At 38.8% G+C, this 24,538-nt stretch overlaps 1 protein-coding gene across 3 annotated transcripts; it reads left to right on the top strand.

Annotated features, from left to right (window-relative positions):
• Window positions 1–3,597: 3,597 nt before the first annotated feature.
• SPI1 (Spi-1 proto-oncogene) lies at window positions 3,598–23,681 on the top strand. Of its 3 annotated transcripts, none has more exons than XM_086462773.1 (6): window positions 3,598–3,882; window positions 10,492–10,585; window positions 12,771–12,810; window positions 17,640–17,829; window positions 22,003–22,159; window positions 22,874–23,681. In XM_086462773.1, the coding sequence occupies exons 1-6, from the start codon at window positions 3,838–3,840 to the stop codon at window positions 23,188–23,190; spliced, it is 843 nt and encodes a 280-aa protein (XP_086318899.1). In that variant the 5' UTR covers window positions 3,598–3,837; the 3' UTR covers window positions 23,191–23,681. The 3 variants fall into 3 exon arrangements, with proteins under 3 accessions (XP_086318899.1, XP_009949077.1, XP_009949078.1); XM_009950775.2 differs by lacking the exon at window positions 12,771–12,810 and adding an exon at window positions 4,136–4,138 and having other exon boundaries at window positions 17,642–17,829; XM_009950776.2 differs by lacking the exon at window positions 12,771–12,810 and having other exon boundaries at window positions 17,642–17,829.
• Window positions 23,682–24,538: the final 857 nt, after the last annotated feature.

Genomic DNA, 24,538 nt, shown 5'->3' with positions numbered 1-24,538 from the left:
CATATCATATCATAATGGTTCTTAAAAAATCATTGAGGCTTTCTGGATTAGTACTGACTCGAATTATTCCTCTTCCTCCCAATGAAAATTGGTATCTTCATTCTGATATGGATTTAGTCTAGTCTATGCTTGAAAATCTTCACCAATATAGTGGTGAGTATAACTTTTTATAGTTAAGACTGTGATATTTTAATGACATTTTTAGGACATTTCCCACTGGCAAAAGTCCTTGTACGAACACTGTTACATAAAACTCAGGAACTCATGAAAGCTGGGCTGTCAAAAGGACATTTTTGCCACTAGGAACTGTATCAACTCTAGGAGGGGATGCCCACATAGTGAGGAAAAGTCTTTGTTCAAATGTAACCATGGTAATAAACCTGTGGGTATCACGATGGAACATCAGTGAGTGACAACCTATCACAGTGGAAAGAGGAGCACACATTTTGGTGGAGTCTATGTTCAGACTGTTAAAGATCCTAAGAGAAAAAGTGGTAACAAATTCCTCTCAGCCAATAACTTGCAGCAGCCATTTTCTGGCTCCTACTCTCTCATTATGGAACAATGCAAAAAAGATATTTCAACATGTACCTTCGACTCAGTAGCAGTATATGTAATGAAGAGTTAAATGCAGAGGATTATGCTGTAGAGCTCCAGACCCCACAGGCTGCACAGTCAGAGAGACCCATAATCTTTGTTAAGAGAAAAGGCCAGGTCCCCCCTTGTCGTCTGAATGGATATTCAATGTTAAAGGGTGGTATACAAGACCCACAAGCCATATTACCTCTAGATAAACAAGTTCAATGGAAAATATAGCTCTGAGAAGAATATGGAACATACAAGGGAATCCCTTACTTAGAGATCTTATCTTATTGTCACAAGAAAACTCAGTAGCAGAATCTATGTAAACACCTGTTTCTGATTAAAAGACTTCAGGATGAGTAATGTTATATGTGGTTTTAGTAGGGAGAAAAATTACTTTCCAAGCACCAAACAAGGTTTGAGGTAACGGGACCTCTCTGTGATGTGGCTACGAGTTGAAACCCTTTTGCTTTGGTAGCTTGTGGTTAGAAATAGCTTGAAGAATAAATGGGTAGAGGTAGGGGAAGGACTGTTTCAAAAAACTGCACACAGTGAGGTGATGCTTAGAGGGAAAATCTCTCAGATTAATATGAATGCTAAATGTTTTCATTAATAATATTTCAGAAACTTAATCTTTCAACTCAGCAGGTTTTTCTGTAGTTCTACAAATTCCCATCATGGAGAAGGATCCTTATCCTCCTTCAAAAGACTACTGTGAGCAGCAGTTCACATCATATGCCATTGAAAATTGGTTTTCCACTATACAATTCCTCGGTAACTTCATCTGTTTTCTGTGTGTAAGTCATCTAATACAGTACTGCAAGGATCTGGGCCAAAAGTGTCATCTCTAGTAGGCCTTTCTTTAGGAGTGAGAAGATTCTGTGATTACAAACATAGGATAAAACACCAGTTATATGCAACAGTGAGAAAGTAATCTATGTTGAATTTTAGCAAGATTGTTACTAGTGATGTTCCTCTGCAAATATGATAGCATTTTATTTTGCTTCTAGCATTTCCATTTATGGAAATACTCTCCTACCCAAGAAGCTTATTCAACTTCTGAACTTTCTGCTGGTCATCAAGCTTTATAGCATATTATTTGGTTCTAATTCATCATACAGGGAATCAATTTCATCACTTATATTGATAACCTTGGTGTGCTTCTGATTACTCATATGTTAAACATGGTTGACAATGTTGGTAATCTAGCATTCCCTGAGCGTAATAAGGCTGGTGCAAAATATCTGTCCTTATTAGGTAATTTCCTGTGCTAAGAGGCAGTGCAGAAATATTTCCAGCATATGAGCTACAGTTGCATTCTACTTTAATAGAAGCCTCTCTGTGTAAAACACTACATTTTTTAAACCTTCCAGTAGCTGCTTAAGCTATCTTTCAGTGTACAATGAATCAGATAGCATACCTTCTTTGTTCTGAACAGCCTTTTTAATAGACACACAATTTCCACAATTACTTTTATCACCTATTATCCAATTACCCACTTTAAGATTTGCGTATGCTATTTTCACTCCCTTCTCCTCTCTTCACACTGAATTTTATTATCGGGACTGTACGTTTCTCTCCTCTTACCCCAGGTGGTTCTGATCACTTCCAGTCTGGTATCCAAGGGGAGACTTGAGAACCACCTCATAGACAGAAGTGGACTGCTTAGCAGCTTGCTTATTTCTAGGTTAAAGTCAAGATTTCAAGGTACAAATAAAATAAAAATGAAATGTTTATATATCAACTGATGCTGGTGAAATTCAGTTTGGGGCTTCGGGAGTTAATCTCCCATCATGTTCTTGATCTTATCCCATTGCTAATATGGTTTGCTTGTTGAGTTCCTTAGGTTGGGGAATGAGAGGAACTTGTGAGTGGTCTCTGGTTTTACCAGTGTATGAGGGAGGAAGTCTGTAGTGGCTGAAATTCCCCCTCACACATAGACCCAGGTGAGTGGTGAACAGGCTACTTCCAAAAGCAGAACCTGTGGCACATGGGCACAGATTGAAGGGGAACAACCCAGACAAAGAAACTTCACTTTTGCAGGACATTAGTAACTAACTGCAAAGCAAGAAGGCCTTTTGCAGAATGAGAGATTCTCCCCTTACAAGGCCAGCAAGGCCTGGCCCTCTACATCCTGCCCTGCAGCCCACCCACCCACCCCTGCCCCTGCCAGAACCTCAGTACCAAGGGCATTTGTTCAGTGCAGCCAAATGGAAGTAAAACGTGGGATGAAGAAAGGGGAGAACACCATGTCAGAAGAGGTAAAGCATAATCTCCACAAGAAGTTTAGGCACCTAACTGTTTAGACACAGGTCTACAAATCTTGTTCTCTACTCACTGTTAAAGGCATCCAGGGGCTGAGAGGAGTCAATTCACTGTATGGGACATGTAACACTTTCTCATTTTCCCCACTGTCTCCTTTCAGGAGATAGAAAAGAAAAGAAATCGTAAGAAACAAATAAGAAGACTAAGTATCTTTCACTGAATCATTTTGCTCTATTGCAAAGTTTATGAAGAAAGTCTCAGGGGCTTAAATTCAGTATGTTGTAGAAACCTAAGACTGTGCATTTGAAACTGCATGCTCTTTTTTTTTTTTTTAACTGTCTGCTAAGTATTGCCACCTATTGCCAACACAGGACTATTATGAAAGCAAGTCTATGCCACTGCACTGTCCTCACAGAAGTCGTCAGGGCTGTGTCTCTACAACAGATCATTAAGCCAGAGAGCAGCACCATTGTTATGGTTCATGTGCAGTGGGAAGCACATAGCCTTCCACAGAGCACTGCACCTCGCAGGCTTGTTTATTGGTGGCAGGCCCAGGCTCCGGGCTGCTGGTTGTACAGCAAGCACCTGCCCATGGCAGATCTGGCGCAGGGCAGGCTTCCTGTTACAGTGCCGCAGCTCCCTGAAACGAGATTTATGCAAACTGGCTAAAAGCTGTGATGTCACAGCGCACTGATAGACCCAAGGGCTATCTCCCTTCTACAGACATTTGATAAAATCAGGAACTTCACATACAGCTCGGGAAGAAGTTCACCTCAGAACCTATTAGGGCGAACTATGAAAACTTGTTAGGGTCTTTCTCCTGTTCTGAGATCCATCACTGCAAAGGGACTTCACGGAGTCCAAGGATCTCACTTTTTTGTTTGTTTGTTTTGTTTTGTTTTGTTTTTTGATTCATGTAATTTTTTTCAAGTCAGTTATTCTGGATGTTTGAAAACTGAATTAAGAAAAATTCACTCTGAAGTTGGCTGAATGTTGCAAGCTTGCAAAATGGAAGGATTTCCCCTCATTCCCCCTGTGAGTATATGGGGTTTATTCCTAATATGGATCATTGGGCTCAGCAGCAAAAGGCAAAGTAAACCCGGTTTTATTATTTGAGAATATCTCTGTTTTGGTCTGTATTTGCAATGCCAGGAAGTTGGGCTTAGGTCAATATATAAAGCTAGTGACAACATTGCAATGAATGGGAAATTAACATTTCCTCCTTAAACTTGTATCTGATTTTGATCTCCATTTGTTTTCACAGATTAAATGTATGGCATGCGTATAGCAAGTCAGTAAATTCTTTTCTTCAGTGCAGGCTTTGTGATATAAGGCCGAGTCTTTCTTCAGGTTGTAATTCTTAATCATCTGGAGTCTCTGACTAGTTTATGTATTTAACTATCCACCAACCTGTGAAAGAAGAGTTGTTGAATGCTGATTTTACATATTGCAGATTTTAGGACTCTGGGCACTTTGCAATGACGGCATTTTAGTTTCTAACTTAAGCTTCTCTTGAACTGAATTCTCTTGAATTCACTTGCTATGAAAAAGTAATTAGTAAATGAGGAAAAAAAAACCCATAGGGTCTTTCAATACTTTCTCTAAGATACATTTTTTTCTGTATGCTTATGAGGCTGTTTCTATCCTTTCTTTAACTCTGAAGCATTGCTACACTGTTGTAATTTATCATACGATGGGTTCAGAAATTATTATTTATGAAGAACATAATGTCACTAACCTGTTGTTCAGAAACAAACCTTAATGGGAAATCTCTAAGCACAATGGCTAAAAGAGGCCCTAATTAGATTTTATTATGTTTGTAGAAGCTGAAGAGATGTCAGATAAGGTGTTTTACTTGGCTTTTTATGTGGCAGGTGACTTATGGTAATTTCTGTATGTGTTCAGAAAACAGAAAGAGACAAGGCAGATCCAAGAGTCCTTTTAACAGAACTTGTATCAAGTTTTCTTTTTGTCTTGTCCCATCTAATGAAGGCTAAAGACATGTTTCCTTATCTTCCACTCAGAAAGATGGCCCTTTGAATTCCTTTCATTGTTTGGTATCCATGTTGACTGAAAAAGTATATCTTCTTTTTGGGAGACCCTTTATTCTAGCAGTTAGTCATCAGTGTCCCTGAAGTCCTCTATCTACCCAAAGGGTGAGAAGACCTTAAACTTTTTTTTTCCTTTTCTTTTTCTTAAATACACTGAGTTGCGCAGTGGATCTACTGTAAATGCGTCAGGATAGAAATCTGAAAAGAAACTGAGAAAATGAAAAAAGTACACAGAGATTTCTCAATGTTACTTGTTGGGCCTAAAAAAAAAAATTAAAAAGAAACCCAAACCTTGTCCTCACTGCCCCAGAAACCAGCATCTCCACTTAAAAAAAAAAAAAAAAATTATTAATTTTCTGTCCACTCATTCACTCACAGCCAAGTTTTCTGGACAGTTTTTTTTCAGCATTGAACTCCAGTGCATACATTGAATAAATGGAGTGAACATGTAACACAGTCTGGCCCATATTCTAATTCGTGTTGCAGTTAATATTCTGGCAGAACACTGTTCAGATGAATGATAAAACAGGCAGTGAAAATACAGTTATGTCTTACAGAAGCATTTGACAGGGCAATTTGGATTTTATTTTTACGATTAAATTGTCCAAAAATTAATAGTTTTGTGTTTTGTACTTTCAGAATTGTTTTAAGTGCACTTTGAGCACTGCCAGCTAGAGCCCCACATGGCATCGTTACAAATGTCTGTGCCTCCTGGGACTTTCTCAGAGGGGAGACATAAGCCTATTTCTACACCGGGGTTCCATGAAGCACTACTCTCCTCTGGTCCCTCCCCTTTCAGTTGAGGGTGGGTCAGTAACTGCCTTCCTCTCGCTTTGCTAGGAAACACTGACCCTTCATTTGGAAAACACTGCTCAAATGGTTTAGGAGTAATGCATCTTTCTCTGAAGATTAGGAATTTTATACAGAGAAGTTCTGCAAACTGGGCCTGTGTCTTCCAGTGCATGATAGAATCTAGCTGTGCTACAGGGGAAAAAAAAAAAAAAAAAAAAAAAAGGAAAAAAAAGTCAAACACCTTTGCCTAAAGAGTGCACCAGTTTCATGTGAATCCTTGAGTAAGCCACCTGTAGAAATCATAGCTTTGAATGGAAGTACATTTGTATGAGAGCAAAAATGCCCCACAGAAGAGCTCTGTTCCATGTAACTGCATTGCCAGCATGGTCCAGTAAGACTGTCCCAATGAGCAATGTTGCTAATATCTTTACTCATCTTTTCTAAAATAGTTATACTGTATTTTTTTTCCAAGGAAATACAGTTAATCTTGGCCTTTAAACTTGTCTCAGCAGCACATTGTTGGAAACTGTGTGGAGTATTTCTGAATCACATGCCAATGAATAGTTACATCAGGATAACAAAAAAAGATCAGCATTTAGTGAATTTACAATCACCTGGAATCATCTGACAAAGTCTTGGTGAATAACAAGAATTTTCAGATTGCTATTCAGTTGAGTTCCCTGTACCTCTCTTAACCACTGCCAAGCAAGCTTTCTCCAAGTAGTTTTGTGGCTTTTCCCTTGATTTTCAGGGCAAGGAAGGAAGATGGAGGCAACTCTCCATTTATTAAAGTCTGTAACAGATAAATTATTGTTTGTTGACCTCTGCTTGAGGTTGGAATATGGTTTTAGATAACATGCTGCCCCTCATGGCATGTAGGAAAGGAGATACCAACTTCAGACTACAGCTATGAGTTGCTAACAAAGCTTTCTGTCACTCTTTTACATGAAAACAATTAATAGAACAAATGGCCATTGACAACAGTTAAATATTAAATTGTAACATAAGCCATTCTTTGCTTTTTGTCAGGGGAAACAAAACAGTTCAGTGTTATGGAAGTGCTATTAGTAAGAAAGGTGATGAAATGGGTGTGTGGGTGGGGAGGTTCCAGGGAAGGACCGGGCAAGTGGGAAAAGATTGGTACAAGAGGCAATAGCAGCACATGGTGAAACCTCTTCTGTCTAACTAGAGATAAAACTTTCAATAAAACTTTAAAAATAAAACAAAACAGAACAGAGAGATTAAAAACAGGTTCTTGGAAATAGTTTCTCTAAAGAATAGAGGAAAATATCCCACCTTCCCATAAAATCCATGCTGTACTGTCTCCTTTGACCACCATCTGATTAAGTTTATGATACATAAAATTTTAAATATTTAATATATGTTCCCATGTTAGTTACTGTACCCTTGAAGATCAGACACCAAGATGGAAAGTGCTGCCAATTCAAGCCCTTTGTGGGGATGGATTGGTCCAGGTTGCATGAGTTAACAAGATATACACATACGTATTTTATCAAATGGATCACTGAGCAGAAAACAAATCCAAGGAGGAAAATTCCCAGAACCCGTAATAAAGAGATTTTAAGTCCCAGACTTTCAAAACAGAGTATGTAAAAAAAAAATGATCTATGTAAAAGCAGACTGTTTTTTGGATGTTGAGTATCTGCAACTCGCTCTGCAGGCAGCCAGATCTGTAAATATTAAGGAAATCACCTTAAGAGTCTGTTTAACACACCTTCCTTCAGCTCTCGTCATTGAATACACATCTGAACCTGTAAAACTAGCTTTTGTATGATAGAAATACTTCATCTCAGCTCTCAGACTGTGAGATACTATTTTCTGTTACAGTATATTGGACTGAAACAGGGGAGTTTAGAAAATCTAAGGGAAGAAGAGACAACGAAGGAAGAACACAGCTAGGAAAAGTCAAACGTTCTTTCCCATGCCTAAAACATGTATTGTCTATCACCTTCAGACTGATGCTTGGTCTTACTGCCAAGCTATACTTCCGTAAAGAGATGAGTGATAGAGCTTTTGTTGTAGCTGTGGAAATTTTATATGTAGCAAATTAAGCCTAGATTGGCAGGACTCTGATTTCTTTGGACATTTGTTTACTTTTGGCTAAATATCTATGAGCCACAAACTTCGATGCATTTAGATATGGAAAATTTTTATAATTTCAGTCAGTTTCTAATATTTTAGTTGAAAGGAAGCAAGGATTTTTCTTTCAAACTATATACATTTACATGACTTTTTTAACCTCCATTTCTCCCAGCTAGGATTATGTGCATTTTCTATTTGGATATTGAGGTCTCTCCTCCCATAGAATATGAATGCTTTCCTTTGAGTTATGACAAATTGACAATTCTGAATATGAAGGCAAAAACTCCACACATTCTTCAGGTTGACATGATTTAACAGGAAGCATTCCATTTATGGAAAGGGAATGGGGGACTGGGGTGAATTAATTTGCAAAGATAACGAAAAGTAGAAAATCCATTCAGAACTTTATCCTGAAGAAAGCAAAACACAGTCTCATTATTTTTTCTTGTCAGAGATTGGAGTACACTACATATCTAAGGAATGGGGATGGGTAAATGCATATAACCAGTCATTGTTAGAGAGAATACAAAATATGCAGAAGAAAACCAGAAGCATCAGAGAAAATCCATGCTGTACTGTCTCCTTTGACCACCCCTCTGAAATCTGGAAAACAGGTTATACTTCCCATTAAATCCCTGTGTAGATGAAGAGCAATTCTATTGGAATCATATTCACTTGGAAAGGGAGACTACATCTACATCCTCTTCAGACCAGAAATAAGAGCAGTCCCTTCACTAGGATCCCTACTGTGATGATTTGCTCCTTTTTCTTAGTCTTTTCCTCAGATTGTCTTTATTGTGGGTAATCATCTTCTCAAGATTTCTCCAAAACAATTATCCACCACCACCCATTATATTGGGAGCTGACAGACAAGGCAATGGATTTGCTTCTCAGGCTTTGAATATTCCATGGCTCTGATGCCCAGTTAGTGTGTATTCTGGAAGTCATGACGTTTTAGGCAATCTTACCACTGCATTTTAATATGATACGCTAATACAGCATGCAGCCGCTACTAAGGACCCACCAAGGTCCAAAGTAGCTTCTAAAAGTACTTTCTATTTTTTTGTGTTCTAACTTCTTATTCCTCTGGAAATAAGCCTCTCTTTTTCTCGATCTAATTTCTTCAACGCCATTACAGAAACCACATCCCTAGAAAAGGACAATATTTAAATCCCCAAATTCCAACAGAATTAACTGAAGGATTTAACTAGAAGAATTAAGAGTAGAGCTAATGAGCAATGTAACTCTGATGTAGTTTTCGCCAGAAAAAAAATCTTTTCCTTTTGCCAGCTGCTTATCTACCACTTCCACGTGGATTTTAACGGCAGCTGCTGCCTCAGGTTTCATGTTCTCAAGTAGTGTAGAGGAGGAAGAAAAAGAGAAATTCACCTGCATTTCTGGCATGCTGTCACCATGGCCTAAGATTACAAAATGCTGGTGTTCCAAAAATGAGACAAGATTTATGGAGGTAGAGAAGGATTTGGAATGTACAGAATAGTGTAAGAACATATAAACATACGAACATAAAAAACATATCTATCATGTAAGTTATCATGTTGTTTTAAATATTTGTCCCTTTCTTTAAAGTTAGTTATGCTGAAGTCATTAACAGAAGAAAAATGTTTCTGTTAGTACCTACTGGCAATAATTTCCTTTCAGAACAAAACGCCAGAAGGTGTTTGAGTTCTACATTGGTGTCAAAAATGTAAGAATTTATTCAGATTGGAAGAAAATATTGTAACAAACTTAACTGTACAAAAGTTCAGCAGAGCCCTGCGAAGGACATTGCCCTGCTCTAACTATTCAGTCTGGAAAAGAGAAAACCAAATGTTAAATGAAGCAACAGAATTGTGCGCAACTAATAATACACAGACCACCTTTATTGACACAACATAGGATGTTAAACAGTATTAACACTGAAGTACTAGGCGTGGGGAGGAAGACAAATGGGAAAGTTACCCTATGTCACTGTTTTAAGAAGATAGAGAGGACTTCAGTTCTACAGCTAAGCATCCAATAGGTCACAACTCAGTATCTCCTCCATATTTGGACTTTTAAAGTCTTTTCTGTGTGTACCTGACAGTCCTAAGCAACTGATTTGAAGCAGCAAGCATTTACAGTTCATTTTGGACAAAAACTGAGAAAGAAAATTTTTTATGCCCTCTGTCAACATCTTTACCCTCCTACAAACTGCTACCATTTGGTGAGACCTCCTAGAAACACTCAGAATAACATGCTTAGGCAAGAAAAGTTTCTGCTTTCTCTTTTGTGTACAGGAGGAATACGAATAATAAATGTCTGTCACTATCAAAGAAAAGGTTTCCCTGCCATGTTGGTGTGATGGCATCTTGGCTTTGGCCTGATGTCCAAGACAGCTCTCTAGTATCTGCAGAAGGTTGGAGGGCAGGATATCAAGAACCTGTGTAATACCACAGGACAAGTTCTGCTACATAGAGAGGGTCTAAGGAGATGGATTACTCTTTTGTTTTTTGTTGGTTGTTTTTTTTTTTTTTTTTTGCAAACCAGTGTCTGGTGTCAAGCATTTTATTCCTGCTGATTCAGTAACAACTTGAGACCTCCCCCTTCTTTCCCTAGGCAATATAAAATGTGTTGGCATCTCCCCGTCACTAACTATATGAGTAACTTTGAAGGGATTTGTGTAAGCTTACAGTTCAAAAAATTCCTCTTCTCTTTACAGCCCTCTGAAGATATGGTACCCTATGAATCAGACCTCTACCGACAGCCCCATGACTATTACCAATATCTCAACAGTGATGGAGAGAGTCATGGTGGTAAGTTAAAAAATATCTCCTTGGAGCATAAAATCTCATGGAATACCACAGAAAAGAGATGTAGGACATTTAGGAAAAGAACAAATATGTTGCTGTGATCTATAATGTATAGGCACATACTTTCAAATCAGAAACCAACAATATTTTATTCTACTTATGGTTTCTCTGAAAGAGAATTTTAGAAAGCAATATATATATAATGCAAGGAGCTTCCAGGACATTCTGTGCATTGCCAGGAAGATGGGATCTCATAATCTCTATCCTTCATTACCTTTACTGTGTTTTTACTTTCCTCTGCAGATCAAAAGCACGCTGCTTGTTTCAGAGGAGGACATGGATTTGCAATACTGTATTTCTCTTCTTGTGTTCCCATCTCCAGTTCCTGTTTGACTTAGGTCCTGGATACTCTATTTGTGCCTTCATTTTAATTATGTTTCTCTGGTATTTGGCCTTTTTCAACTCCATATGTTTCTCTCTTTCTTTTGATCCCTTTTGCATGCTGCCACACCTAGCTTTAACTTTCTCTCTTCCTCCGGTACACCCAAGTACTTCCTCTCTCTAAATCTATGCAAAACTTCCTTGTAGACCTGTACCTAAACCTAGCTCAACATAAAAATACTGTATGATTATTTATTGCTTCAATTTATGTATGTGATTTCAAAGCTTTGGTGTCTTTGTATTTTCATGTTGTCTGGGTACTGCTTTCTAAATCAATGCAGAGGGGAGAGTCTTGCTTTGTGAATTTTGTCTGCTGTGCAATACAATGGTCCAGCAACACCCCCCCGGAAATATCAGAGTCAATATTGACTCAGGAAGGAAAAGCACCGTTCTACTGTATCACTGGTGGCAGTCCCTTCAGATCCTGGAGTTTCCCTAAAAGACTCCCACTGATACAGCAACTAGACCCATCACTGCTTAATTTAAGACATCTAACAACTTCACAGCATAGCACTGTTTTACCTGTGGCAACAGAAGCTACCTTAAGGGACAGCAAGTTACAGAACAGCATTGTTCTGAGCATTTAACTGAGCATTAAAAGATTCCTACCTAAATTTGTTCTCTACCTTGCATTCAAGAAACACCTATGATATTCTGAATGCCTGGAGACAAAGAATTAATTCAGTTTTTATAAGTTATCTCATGGCATCTGTCAAGTCACATTAATCAAACCCAGCAAATTCCACATGGAAATTCAGGGATTTTACATTATAACCTGTACCTGTTTACACACCCATAAAATGAGGATAACATTATTATCTCAAAAGGCAATTGTGACAATTAAACAATAAATAGAAAAGATGCCATGTGGGAAAAAGCACTGGGAAATAACTTTTCTGTCATTAAATCTAGGCTACCTCAAGCAACAACATCCTTTTAACTTTCATAGTCTTATCATCCCATCTGGTTTACTGCCCATTTTTCTGTTGGAAGGCTGTTCCTAAGCTACACTGCTCAGCTCATTAACATGTTTTAGTCATGATCAATACAACAAAAAGTCAGAAGTCACCTGTGTGAGTTATGGCCTAAGAAGTACCTAAACACTCACTTTGAACAGAAATTTGTCTCTTCCTAAACTTGTGTTGCACTTGTCCTAAAGACCCAAAATCCCATTGTTTCATGTTTTAACTCCTACAGTAAGTGGTTATGGAAGAGGCAACTTAATCCCAGCCTACACATTTCAATCAAATTTTTATTTATGAAAGCACCTGTAATGTAGTTGCTTGTGTGTAAGTATCAAATATGCCCTATGGTTTCCAGAATTGCTCACAGTCCAAAAGAGCAAGGAGCAACCAAAGAATACAAAGAGGACTGAAAAACACAAATCAACACATTTCACTTCTTTCCTATAAATATTGACAAACCCAACTTTGGCTTTCATTTTGTTAACATGACAGAAGTAGTGGGTCTTGCAAAGAGCCATGCAGAAGAGCAGGAAAAAGACTGCTCAAACAATTGTAGAAATATGTATTGAGTGTTCAGAACAATGTGGATAGAAGCACAATGATTAAAAAATGGTGTGGAAAAAATAATAAATAAGGTGCTGCAGTGATAGCAGTGAAGCGAAATTGCTGAGAACATGATTTGATAGGAAAAAAGGAGAAATAAGTAGGACAGAATTGTGAGAGAGGAGTTCAGCTTGGGATACAGTGTGATCGCTGGCAATACATAAAAAATAATTTTGCAGGTCTACTCAATACCACTACGGACCTCAAAGAAAAGCTACCAGATTAAATAGATATTACAAGACAGAATAACACTTCCGACTCTGCTGATAAGGGACTGCTAAAGAAATGGAAGGTCTTGCTCCAGGGTCAGACTACCTCTCACTGCTAGCAAATTAATTTTGTGAAAGGGAGATGGCAATATCTTAATTTGTAGATCTGCACTACATGCATTACTGTCACTTTTCTAGAACATAATGCTGAAGGCAACCCTTACTCCATGTTTACATGAGTAGATAGTAAAGTACACACAACAGTATGTTACTAATTTAATATGTAGATCATTGCCAATAAGTGAATACTATATTTAACAAGCAAAAACACACCATAAAAATATCCAGATGTTCATCACAACATGTATTGTTTGCATTTATTTTGTATACTGTAGTTTAACTATTTTGTAAACACTGTAATAAACACACAGACACAGTCATGCAGGACATAAGATACTTCAAGCGATCATGTATTAGTCCATCACTGTACCCTGAGCTAGTAAGTCTGTAAATGTAATACAGCACATTTTGTAACACTAATGCAATCTCAGTAATTACAAAATTCCACTGTAGCTTTGTTTCTAAGTTATTACTAAACAGTATCGGTTCAGTAAAAATCACTTTTTGTACAATGCTGAATGCCGACTCTTGTTCACTTTGTTGCTAGCCTCATAGAACTTACTAGATTTTGTGATTTGGGATTTTATTTTCATCCCGCCTCCTGGAATAGTACAACTATTTAAGAACCTCAGCTTTGATTTTGTTAGGATTTTAGGCCACACAAAAGTGGAGGAAAGTCCAAACATGTGAACCTTAATCTTAGATGCTGTATGGAAAATAGAAAGAACTCCAAATTTCATTTAAAAATCCACTCGCTTCAAAGCCATTCTTACAATTTGCTGGGTCCTGAGACTCACAGATTTTCAAACATTTGGCATTATTAAAATGATGAAGTTTGTAAAGTGACAGCTACTGAGATCCTCCTGTCGTTACAGAGAAGACTGCAGCACTGCCTAGGAGCACAGCATTTCACTCAACAGAGAGCAATTTTGTAGGGAAAATCAGGACATTGATTTTCCAGTGTCCTTCAATATTTTTATCATTTTCTCTATGGGTTTTTTCTTGGCTTGTTTTTCAGGTGAGTGAAACACAGTGGGAACATCTAAGCTGTGCAATGTGGCATTGTGTAAGAAACTCTCTCCTTGTTCAAAATGAATTGGAAAATCTGTACAGCACAGGGCAGAACCACTCAGACACCAACTCAGACTCCCAAGTATAGCCATTCCCACACAGCCCCCTCAGTGCAGGCAGATGCTGTGCTGAACCGGGCTCTTCAGCTGCAAGAGCTGGCTCCTCAATTTCTGGATGGTTTTGAACTGTGATGCAGACTTAGCTTGTTGCTCCACTTCATAATAAATACCTTCCTTCAGCCTATTTCATATTCTAGTTTCTGGTTCTAACATTATTCATCTATTAAAACAGGAGCAAAGCAATTTACATTGGTCCAAAGATGACTGAGAAAGTTCAGTTATGTTTTCTCACTTGTAGAGTAAGAATCTACCTCTATGGTGAATATTAGCACAATGCCTTTAGGTCTGCTACCGCTTCCCGACAGGCTAACATCCTCTCTGTCATGGGAGGGAGTTCAGAATTCATGATTGTCCTTCCTCTAACCTTTCACTACATACAAGACCAAAACAAACATGATCTCCATGTCTGTATAAGAGAGAATTTTTTTCACATCCTCTTTCACTTCACATGAAATTTCTCATAATGACTCCATTGTGTAGCTATAGGTTGGCTTTTAGTGACTTTTTCCTTTACCCAAAGAACAGATACTTTCCATTTCTATAATTTTTCTCTCCTTTCTTTTTTCTTCCTTCCACCTTTACGTTTTTGAGAAAAGAACAGAAATAAGGACTTTTCCTCCTGACATGACTTTAAGTTTGGGTTGAAGTAATTTCTGACATAGATTTATTTTATAAAATATTAGTATTATGTGGTCACTGTTAAATCCCGAAATGCTGTGCTGTTAGTACTATCCTATTATAGTATTTTTACAGCAGCACCTAATTCCATTAAAAACAAATTCCATAATGACTAGGCTAAATATTACATAGTGGTTAACATGAATATGCATAATTCCATATGTTAGTTTATTTGCCAAGAAAGAGTTTAAAAGAACTTTTCTGGAGGCAGCAGGAACCTTGTAATAGGCTCCAAAAAACCAAGAGGTATCTTGAAGTATAAAAGCATGACTGCTGATAAAAAATACTTAAGAAGAATCAAAAGTAGACAACTCAGAGCATGGACAAATACTCATGGCTTTGCATGTTGGAAATGTACTGTGTTCTCTCTTGACCACCATAGTTACTACTAGTAAGACATTTCACAGCTGAAGACCTGCCATTGACAGCCTCAGAGACTTTTGCATGGACTTTGCCATCCTCACAATTATGCATTGATCTCATTTGCTGTAGTAGATTATCAAAGACGAGGGGTCTTTGAGAATATACATTGCCATCTGACAGAAGACTCTGCGTAAGCAGCAGAGCCAGATCATTCTAAGGAACAAGAGTATAGATTACTCCTGCAATGTATTCTCAACAATTTATTTTACAGGGCTGCCCATGGTATATGGGGCTCAATGGTTGGCTCTACTTTGAGAAATCTGCAGTAATTTAACCCAGAAAAAGCATGAGCTAGTGTGGCTCGGTATTCCAACTAAACAAAAAAGTTTCATATTGAAAGTTCCCAAAGCCTCCTACCAAGACTCAGCCTTGGATGACCTGGGGATTCAAACTCACACACTCGGCCATTTCCTGGGTTGGAGCAGAAGTGTATGTGAAAGTACCTGGGTACTTTGCACCCATAAAACCCACTTTTTTACCAGAGAAAACAAAATTTTTCTTTAGCACTACAACATGAAGAAGTGCTACTGTGCATTGTAATAACAACTTTGGGCTATAAAATCCATACATAGCCCACAGAAAGCAGTATACAACAAAGAAATTACCAAGTAATGCAGCAGCTCCCCAGGCTCTTTTGTAAGCGCCAATCCCTTTACATGCAGTGACATGGTTTATCAGAAAAGGAGCAAGTACAAAAAAGTAAGCACTGGTGTGGTAAATGGTCTGATTGAGCCTCCAAATAAATTTCCACAGGCCTGAGCCATAAAGGCAGCTAAAAGAGCTTACTATTTCTCAGGTACAACTGTGTTTGGTATAAAGACATCACTGAGTTCCCTCTAAAGGAAGCCACATTCAAAGTCACTATCCCGGATTTCAAATCCTCAATGGGATTAGACCTAATTGTTTGAAATGTAAGTAGGGAAGGATGAAGAGATAGTAGCTGAGAGAAAGAATGAAACTGGAATTTAGAAAAAATAATCACAGCACAGTAGTATCCAGATAATGTCATATACAATAACATCATATTGCAGAATGAGGCAATTGCTCCTCTGTAAATTCAGTACAACCACACTTGGAACAACATATTCAGTTCTGTCCGTCGCATCATCGGAAAGATGTCAACAGCTGGGAGGGAGCTTGGAGAAGTGCACAAGTATGATTAGGGGGGTGAATATACTGTTTTATATTGAAAGACTGAGAGCTAAATACATGCAGCTGGGTTAAGTGATAATTAGGAGTAGACTGTAAGGGTACATGATAGCAACCTGAAAACGTGCAAAGGGTAGGACAGAAATGATTTACGATAGTACAAGGGAAGAAAACTCAGAACAGGAATATATAAATTAGAACTGTTGCACTGAATACCATAAAGAAGCCTCAGCCATGCATAAAATGATGTATGAAAAGTTAAACCATGGAAGATTAGTTCCTAGCTCAGTTAGAGGATGTGATGTTAATTTTAAAAAAACAAGAGTACACACAAATATGTGCATAATTATGCACGCAGCTGCTGTATGTAACAGAGAATTTGCAATGCTTCACATTTCCTCTAGCCTATCTTAGATTCTGAGCAGCAAATAAAAATTCTAAAAAATTTGGAGGTTTATATTGAACTAAAAAGCAGAAATGTAAAACTGAGAATGATATGGAATTTAATTGCAAAAGTAAATAAATTAGGAAACAGGATAGTGGTTATCGGAGTACTTTTTTATGCTTTTGAAAAAAATCTAAATGATCACAGAAATTTCAAACACACTAAAGAGATAAAAAAGGTAGAGAAAGAGTCTGCATCAGAATTTAGCCTCACTGTAAACAATGTACACCAGACTGCCACAACAGTTTACCCTTTAATTCTCTAGTATTGGTACTGACAAATGTGTGACATACCAACATGTGATTACAGGAAATATCTAGCAGTGCTGTGCCTTTTCTGCAGTATTCTTGAAATTTTGTTAGCAGAGTAAAATAAAGACTGAAGATAATTGCAGAATAATCTGTAAATTTTCTCTGTTTCCTCATTTCCATGCCATGAGGAAAACTGTAATGACAATATGAGAATATGTAAATCAGTAGAATTTGTTGCCTTAAGAATGAAAATGTAAGATTGTTATGGTCTCTTCTTGAGAAAGGTGCCAACATTAATGTCTTTTGCATCTTGTGCTAATTTATCGTTGAAATGCATCTCTCCATCTAAGAGTATTCTCCTAACTAAAGTGGCCTGAGTATTACTTTCCAGGCACAGACATTTATGAGATTAGGCGAAGAAACTTTACAGGAATCTATATAGATTGTCACCAGAGACAGACAGGTCAACAGGGATAGCGTAGAGGGCAGAAAGGACAGTGACAGGAGTAGGAACCAATGAAAGACAGGTAAATGCCATGTTTCTTAATCTTGTAATGACAAACAATCTATTTTCATTTTCTTTAGATCATTACTGGGAATATCATCCACATCACATGCACAGTGAGTTTGAGACCTTTGGGGACAATCACTTCACAGAACTGCAGAGTGTACAGCCTCCCCAGCTGCAGCAGCTGTACAGACACATGGAGATTGAACAAATGCATGTCTTGGATTCTGCAATCCCAACCACACACATCGGACTCAACCATCAGGTATGGTTACCAATGCTTACTCAGAATTTAGGATGATAGTTAAGGGTAAGAAAAATAATGAATCAGGGAACGCACACTCATATGTGAAAGAGATGGCTGAAATTAATTACACAAGTTCTTACTGCACAACCACTTAATATAAAACTCTGCATTCTCAGGATGAATGTGGTTTAAGCATTCTTTTTATCTGGACAATGAGGAGTCATGTTCCTCAAACTATGCTTAGAAAGATAATTGCATTTTCTGGCAGTTTTTGAAATTTCAAAGTTTTTTTTAATTTGGAATGAAAATCAACTGGTTTTGAAATTCTGCAGAGGAACTGGACCTGAGAAGCTATGCATTGTCATAGCAAGGGTATCCATGACTATTGGGAAGTATTCTGAGCCTCAAAGTAGTAGGAAAGTTTTAAATATTTCCAAGCAACCCTGACAATTTTACATGACCCGTACAAGAAATGCTAAGACAAGTCACAAGCCAAAACACACTGTCTTGTCTCTGGTCAGATTTTACATGAAGCCAGTCATCTCCCTGTAAAAAAGATACTCCATTGTGCAGTAAAGATAATCACCAAAGTGCCAGTGAATTCTCACTAATGCTGAAATTATAAGGGGGTTCCATTGCACTGCAAAGATACTAAGCAAAGTGGGCGTGGAGATCACTTTTAACTCTTGATCCTACAAGAATAGGCAGCCTTCCAGTACTTAAAGGGGGCCTACAGGAAAGATGGGGAGGGACTCTTTATCAGGGAGTGTAGTGATAGGAAGAGTGGTAACGGTTTCAGACTAAAAGAGGGTAGATTTAGATTAGATATCAGGAAGAAGTTCTTCACTGTGAGGGCAGTGAGATGCTGGAACAAGTTGCTCAGAGAACCTGTGTCTGCCCCCTCCCTGGCAGTGTTCAAGGCCAGGCTGGATGGGGCTTTGAGCAACCTGGTCTAACAGGAGGTATCCCTGCCCATGGCAGGGTGGTTGGAACAAGATGATGTTTAACGTCCCTTCCAACCCAAACCATTCCGTGATTCTACGATAATATGCCCCAAGTAATTACTGGGAGCAACAAGAAAGCCAGGTGATCTTGTGCTAAGGAGTTTTCCCAAGGCAGGCAACCTGCATATAACGTGCCGAATACAAAACAGAGTAGGACTGAGGTCAGATAAGAAAGCCTTTGCTGATTACAGTGCTGCACATAATGATGAAGTTTTGTGAGAGAAACTGCATGCATGGAGATGTCATTTTGGGCTTCTTTGTTCAAAGCAAACTAAAATAGTATACAAATACTGTATTAATCAAAAAAGAAGAAGGAAAAAAACCGGAATGAGTAAGTTAACACTGTCAATGAAACTGACTGACTGCAAGCCATCAAATCTCTCACCTACTACTCAGAAAAAAAAAAAATCAGGAATAGAAGATGTAGATATAAACAAAGAATTAGGAACAGAAAGTTACAAATATAAAAAATACTTCATGTAACAGCCGTCTGTGTGAAGCTTCAAGTCATTTCAGTTGCTAACTACAACTGCTAACGCATAATGACCAACAGATACCTCCAACAAAAGGGAAAGAATAAAAATTAGCCCCTTTATGGATGTCTTTGGAAGCACCACCAAAAATCAAGAGAGGGTGTTTCTGCTTATTCCACTTCATTCTACTCAATTATCATCTTTCATTTCTGGACAAAAGGCAGAGAATTAATTTTGTTGCAACTTTTGACAAAGAGCACTGTGCTCTCTACCCCACCCCATACCAAGCTGCAGAAGATATTAGTAGGTAAAATTTACCACTACCCTCCTCTTCCTTACCAGCTGGGGATCATTGGCTTTTTATTTTATCTTACAGTAGCTCATGCAAGTGTACCTGGCATGCTCTTAGGTTCAGACTCTGGTGTGCCTCAGCCACAGTCCTAGGCAACACATACTATTATTCAAGGCATTTTCAAAGAAACAGAAGCAGGAAGCAAGCTTTAATCCTCTGCTGAATTTGCCAGTTACTAACTGCACCCATGTTTGTCGTGCAATATCAGAGTTTCAGAGTTACAGTTTGCAAATAAAGGAAGAACAGGCAAAGATATTTCTCTAATTTTCTGTTGATATCACATTAGCTTGTGAAATCAAATTTGAGGCTTAAGCTGTTCTTGGACAAGATTTCTTTAAAAAGTTTTGTTAGCTGGCCAACAGGTGGTGTCACAAATAATAAATTAAGAAAAGAATAGTCATTCTGAAGGGAGAATGAAAGAAAAGGTAGGAAAACTGTGAAGAGCTTTAGAAAAAGGAAAATCACAAGTGGATGCCACAGACCCTGAGACAACATCAGAATATGGAAAGTAGCTAGCAGCTTCTTAAGCTTTCTCTCTCCAGAACGGTATTACTGGCTCTTTCAAACACACTAGTAGGTCCTCTGTGACTCTGTGTAACATAACTGTGTAACAGTCTATGTTCTAACCTACGCTGTGTTTCAGGCACAAAGTAGGTGTAAGCAAAAATACAGCAGATAGGGAAAGCAGGGACAGTGTGGGGGAAGCTTACTCAACTCCCCTGTAAGACAACATTCCACCCCTCCTCCACAGCACTCCCCCATTGTCCCACTGTCCCCATCCAGCCCCAGGGGAGCAGTGCCCTGACTCCCACACTAGCCTCCAAGGCACTCCAGGTGCCCACAACCTTTTTCTCTGCAGGGGCACCAATCTCTGTTCTCCTCCCCTGTAAGGCATTGTCCCACCTTCTTGCTCCCCTTCCCCCATGGCAGAGTCTCTCCCTTCCTTCCTACCCCTGAGGCCGCAGCTTGCTTAACTGTAAAAAGCTAAAGGTGACTCTGTGGTGAGGGCTGAAGTTTCGCTCTTGGGGATCTGACAGGAAGCTTACACACACTCTTACCCAATCCTAGCCTTCCTGCCAGAGCAGCTCCAGCCAATCTGCCAACTCATTAACTGTCAGCTGCTGCACCCCAAGACCAGCCTTTGCACAGTCCTTATTGTGACATTCTAAGCTGGCGCAAAACTCATCTGAAAAGCACTGCTCGGCATGGCGTGGGTGATGTGACTCATGAAGTGAACACCCACTCCCTGCTTCACTGCCTAAGGTCCCCTGGAAGGGAATAGGGCTCAAGATGTCCTTTCTTGGTGCAGGGAACAACAGCAGTTCAAAATGAGCTCACCTTCCAGGACTATCGATCCGGCCCATTTCATGAAAACCACATTCTATACACTACTGGGTTTGGGGGATGTTGGTTGTTTTTTTTTTAAGGCAGGAATTGGGTTCTAACTCCCTGCCCCTCAGACTGATCTGTTTCCCATTCTTAAATAAGAAGCTGCAATAATTCATGGTAAATGGTCAGACTGCAACTGAGAATTTACAGAGCTGAGGTATATTCCACACTGCTCCTGACAAGACCTCTATATAAGGGCAAGAGAATTTAGCACAAAAACTGGCTTGCTAGCTTTGCAGATGAGAAATCCCCATTAATGGGAAATTTTCAGACAGCCACTTAGGAAAAAGAGAATGTGAGCCAATATAGTGTATCCTTTATTGTAGTGCTAAGGCTATTCCCCTCCTCACAAGGGCAGCTCAGGACAGGAAGCTGACAGACCCGTGTAACCCTGTCTCCAGAGCTGGATGCAGTCCTGTAGGGATTCCGTGCTGTCAGAAGAAACTATGCCTGAGAAGGGAAGAGGACAACAGAGCCAAAGCCAAAGCACCTATGCTAGAGACAAGACTGTTTAGCTCTTTCAAATTTAAAAGAGCAGTTCCAGAAGGTCTGTGTTAGAAAAAAAGTTGTTCTCAAAAACAGTTTTACACTGGGGATAGGCAACAGGGAATCAGAAATTCATTAGGAAGAATGCTACCTTTGGGGAGGTATGGGGGAAGAGGGGCAATACAACTTGCATAGGATAAAACACATGGAAAAGTTCTGGCTTTCACAACCTCACTCCTCCTTCCCTTTTGTAAAGATGCATCTTTGTACACGTGTAAGTGTTGACTGTTAGCTGAAAGTGTTCTTAATTGCACAGTATTTATTATAAATGTCAACAACTAAGTCACTCAGTATTACCCTAAACAATCTTATCACCTCTGACTTTCTCACCCCTTTTTTCTGTAACTCTCTCCACATTTCCTTTTTTAATCTCAATGCCCCACTCTCTGTCACTACCTCCTCCCTCTACTACTCCTTTCACCCAAAGGTGTCCTATTTGCCCCGGATGTGCCTACAGTACTCCTCTCCACCGCAGCCCAGTTCTGATGAGGAGGACATAGAGAGGCAGAGCCCCCCACTGGAGGTATCAGATGGGGAGACGGATGGTGTGGACCCTGGGCCTGGAATTATGCATGGAGAAACAGGTCAGTGAAGACAGAGGGACTTCAAGAAGCCATGTGTTGTGCAGCTGCTGCATTACCATGATGATAATGAATAAAACTGTCCAACTGCTGTGCTAGTATTTTATTCCACTACCAAAGCTGCAGTATTCCTGACTCCTTGCACTCTCCTGTCCTCTGAATCTTTTATGACCATAACTGTGTCTATATCTCAAAGCTCATTTCTTCATATACTCCCACTTTGTCCTTCTGGCTTGCCTACTCAGGCTTCCTGAATGGAAGTGGCTTTTGCCATTTCTACTCCAATTTCCATTAACAGATAGGAAAAACAAGGCAAGAAACTCAAGGAACTTATTTTTACAAATATTTAGCTCTGTTTGCTCAGCACCTAAAAGTCAGGTTCTATATAAACTGCCCGAATCAGCTTCAGATTAGTTTTAAATTAGCAGTGGTTTTCAGTTAGCTTCAAATTAGCAAATTAATTTCAAAACAAGGGTTTGGACTTTGGAATTCCTTATTCTTGGTTTTTTGCTTTGTTTTTTTTTTTTCCTTGGTACATCAACCCTCACTATGTCCTCACAGCGTAACACTGTCTATTGTTATAACTGTTGCAAACTGAAGAAGCTTGACCAACAAGCTAGCTGAAAGTTATATGAATTATATATGTTCTGCTGTTTCACCAGGAACTACATGCTAATACTAATGCCCCACTGCCTTTCCTCTCTGACTCTCACACAGGCAGCAAGAAAAAGATACGTCTGTATCAGTTCCTTCTGGACCTTCTTCGCAGTGGAGACATGAAGGACAGCATCTGGTGGGTGGACAAAGAAAAAGGTACTTTCCAGTTCTCCTCCAAACACAAAGAAGCATTGGCACATCGCTGGGGCATCCAGAAAGGCAATCGCAAGAAAATGACCTACCAGAAGATGGCACGGGCTTTGAGAAACTATGGCAAGACAGGGGAGGTCAAGAAAGTCAAGAAGAAGCTGACCTACCAGTTTAGTGGAGAGGTGATGGGAAGGGGGGTCACTGATAGGAAGCATTATCCTCACTGAGGCCATGGGACCCTAAGCAAGAAAAATATTAAGACCTCCTGGCTGGATACCAGCAGAGGAGATGGACGCATCTTTCTCTTTGCTTCCTGTGCCCCCTTCTCTGCCTTTGAATGGCCTTTACTGTCAGATGTTTCTGGTACGAATTCCCTTCTTCAGCATCTGAGAATCCTAAACATGACAGAATTCTTTGCTTCAATTCTACACGTTGGACAGAGTTGGGAAATTTAAACAATGTACAAATATATTATTGTCAGGAAAGATTTTTTTGATTGTATTGTAACTAAAGAATACAGCTGATGAAGTTTTGCCTTCAAAGGTAGTGCTGCGTCATTCACAGTGACACTGCATCAGCTTACAGCTTTCAAACTAGCATTAATACAGGCTCTGCCGCAGCTCTCAAAGCTAGAGAGAAGTTTGCAGATCTTGGAATGATACTCATTCTTTTAAACAGTAATAACATGTACATATTTAATAAAATTTGATATAATGAAGTTCTGGTGTTTGTATAATAAATGATTACTTCACAAATAAATCCCACGTGCATTCAGTTACACAGATACAGCTCATGCCTGATATCTGACCAAAATCACAATAGGTTATAGGGCATCATCCATCTGTCACTACTTTTTGATTTACTTAGAAACATCATCAACGCTATCAAACTACGAAACAAAGATAATAGGTGAGATACATTACTGTGAAAGAGACTAACATACTGAAGTAAATTTTAAAATACACACACGCATATATATCCATCATTATTTTTTCCTGTGCAAATTAAGCCCTGCCAGTTGAATGATTTCTATCACTTATACCAAGAATGGCATTTATAGCTCTGTCTAACATAGAACATATGTTCTATGTTAGAACATAATAATTAACCATGTTCTTCTGCGGTTTCAATCATTTTCCTGCTCCTGTTCTTTCCTCTTGCTTGCTTAGCTCTACAGTGATATCTTGATTTTAGCTTATGAACCTCTCTGGGAAATAAGTTGTATTTAATCATGTCTTTGCTAAATTCTAGTACAAAAGGTTTTCGAGTTTTTAACTGTGGATTTTAGTCCCTACTGTAAAAAAATTAATAGTAACTAATAACAACTGCATTGTATAGATTACACTCAAAATGCAAAATAAAAGATAATTCAACACCTGAGATACCACGGTAAAGTTACCCAGTACATCTAAACTCAGAAAAGAAAACCAAAGCCAATCAATCATAAGAAAATTAGCATTTTAACTTTTAACATTATGTAACATGTCTCAATTGTGTCCAAGCACTCTGAAATAAATACCATGACTCTTCCAAAATAGATGAGGTGAAATGAGATAGGTCTAGAACGATGAGAAG

The sequence above is a fragment of the Leptosomus discolor genome, chromosome 3 (genome assembly GCF_034619465.1).
Source record: "Leptosomus discolor isolate bLepDis1 chromosome 3, bLepDis1.hap2, whole genome shotgun sequence".
Lineage (NCBI taxonomy): Eukaryota > Metazoa > Chordata > Aves > Leptosomiformes > Leptosomidae > Leptosomus > Leptosomus discolor.
The sequence above is the reverse complement of the archived record's forward strand: the minus strand, read 5'-3'. Positions and strand labels throughout refer to the sequence as shown.

Coding starts and splice junctions, on each gene's coding strand:
- SPI1 (XM_086462773.1), top strand. CDS start 3,838: ATGTTGCAAGCTTGCAAAATGGAAGGATTTCCCCTCATTCCCCCT. Junction 10,586..12,770: donor TGATGGAGAGAGTCATGGTG/GTAAGTTAAAAA, acceptor ATAATTTTGCAG/GTCTACTCAATACCACTACG. Junction 12,811..17,639: donor GACCTCAAAGAAAAGCTACC/AGATTAAATAGA, acceptor TTCATTTTCTTT/AGATCATTACTGGGAATATC.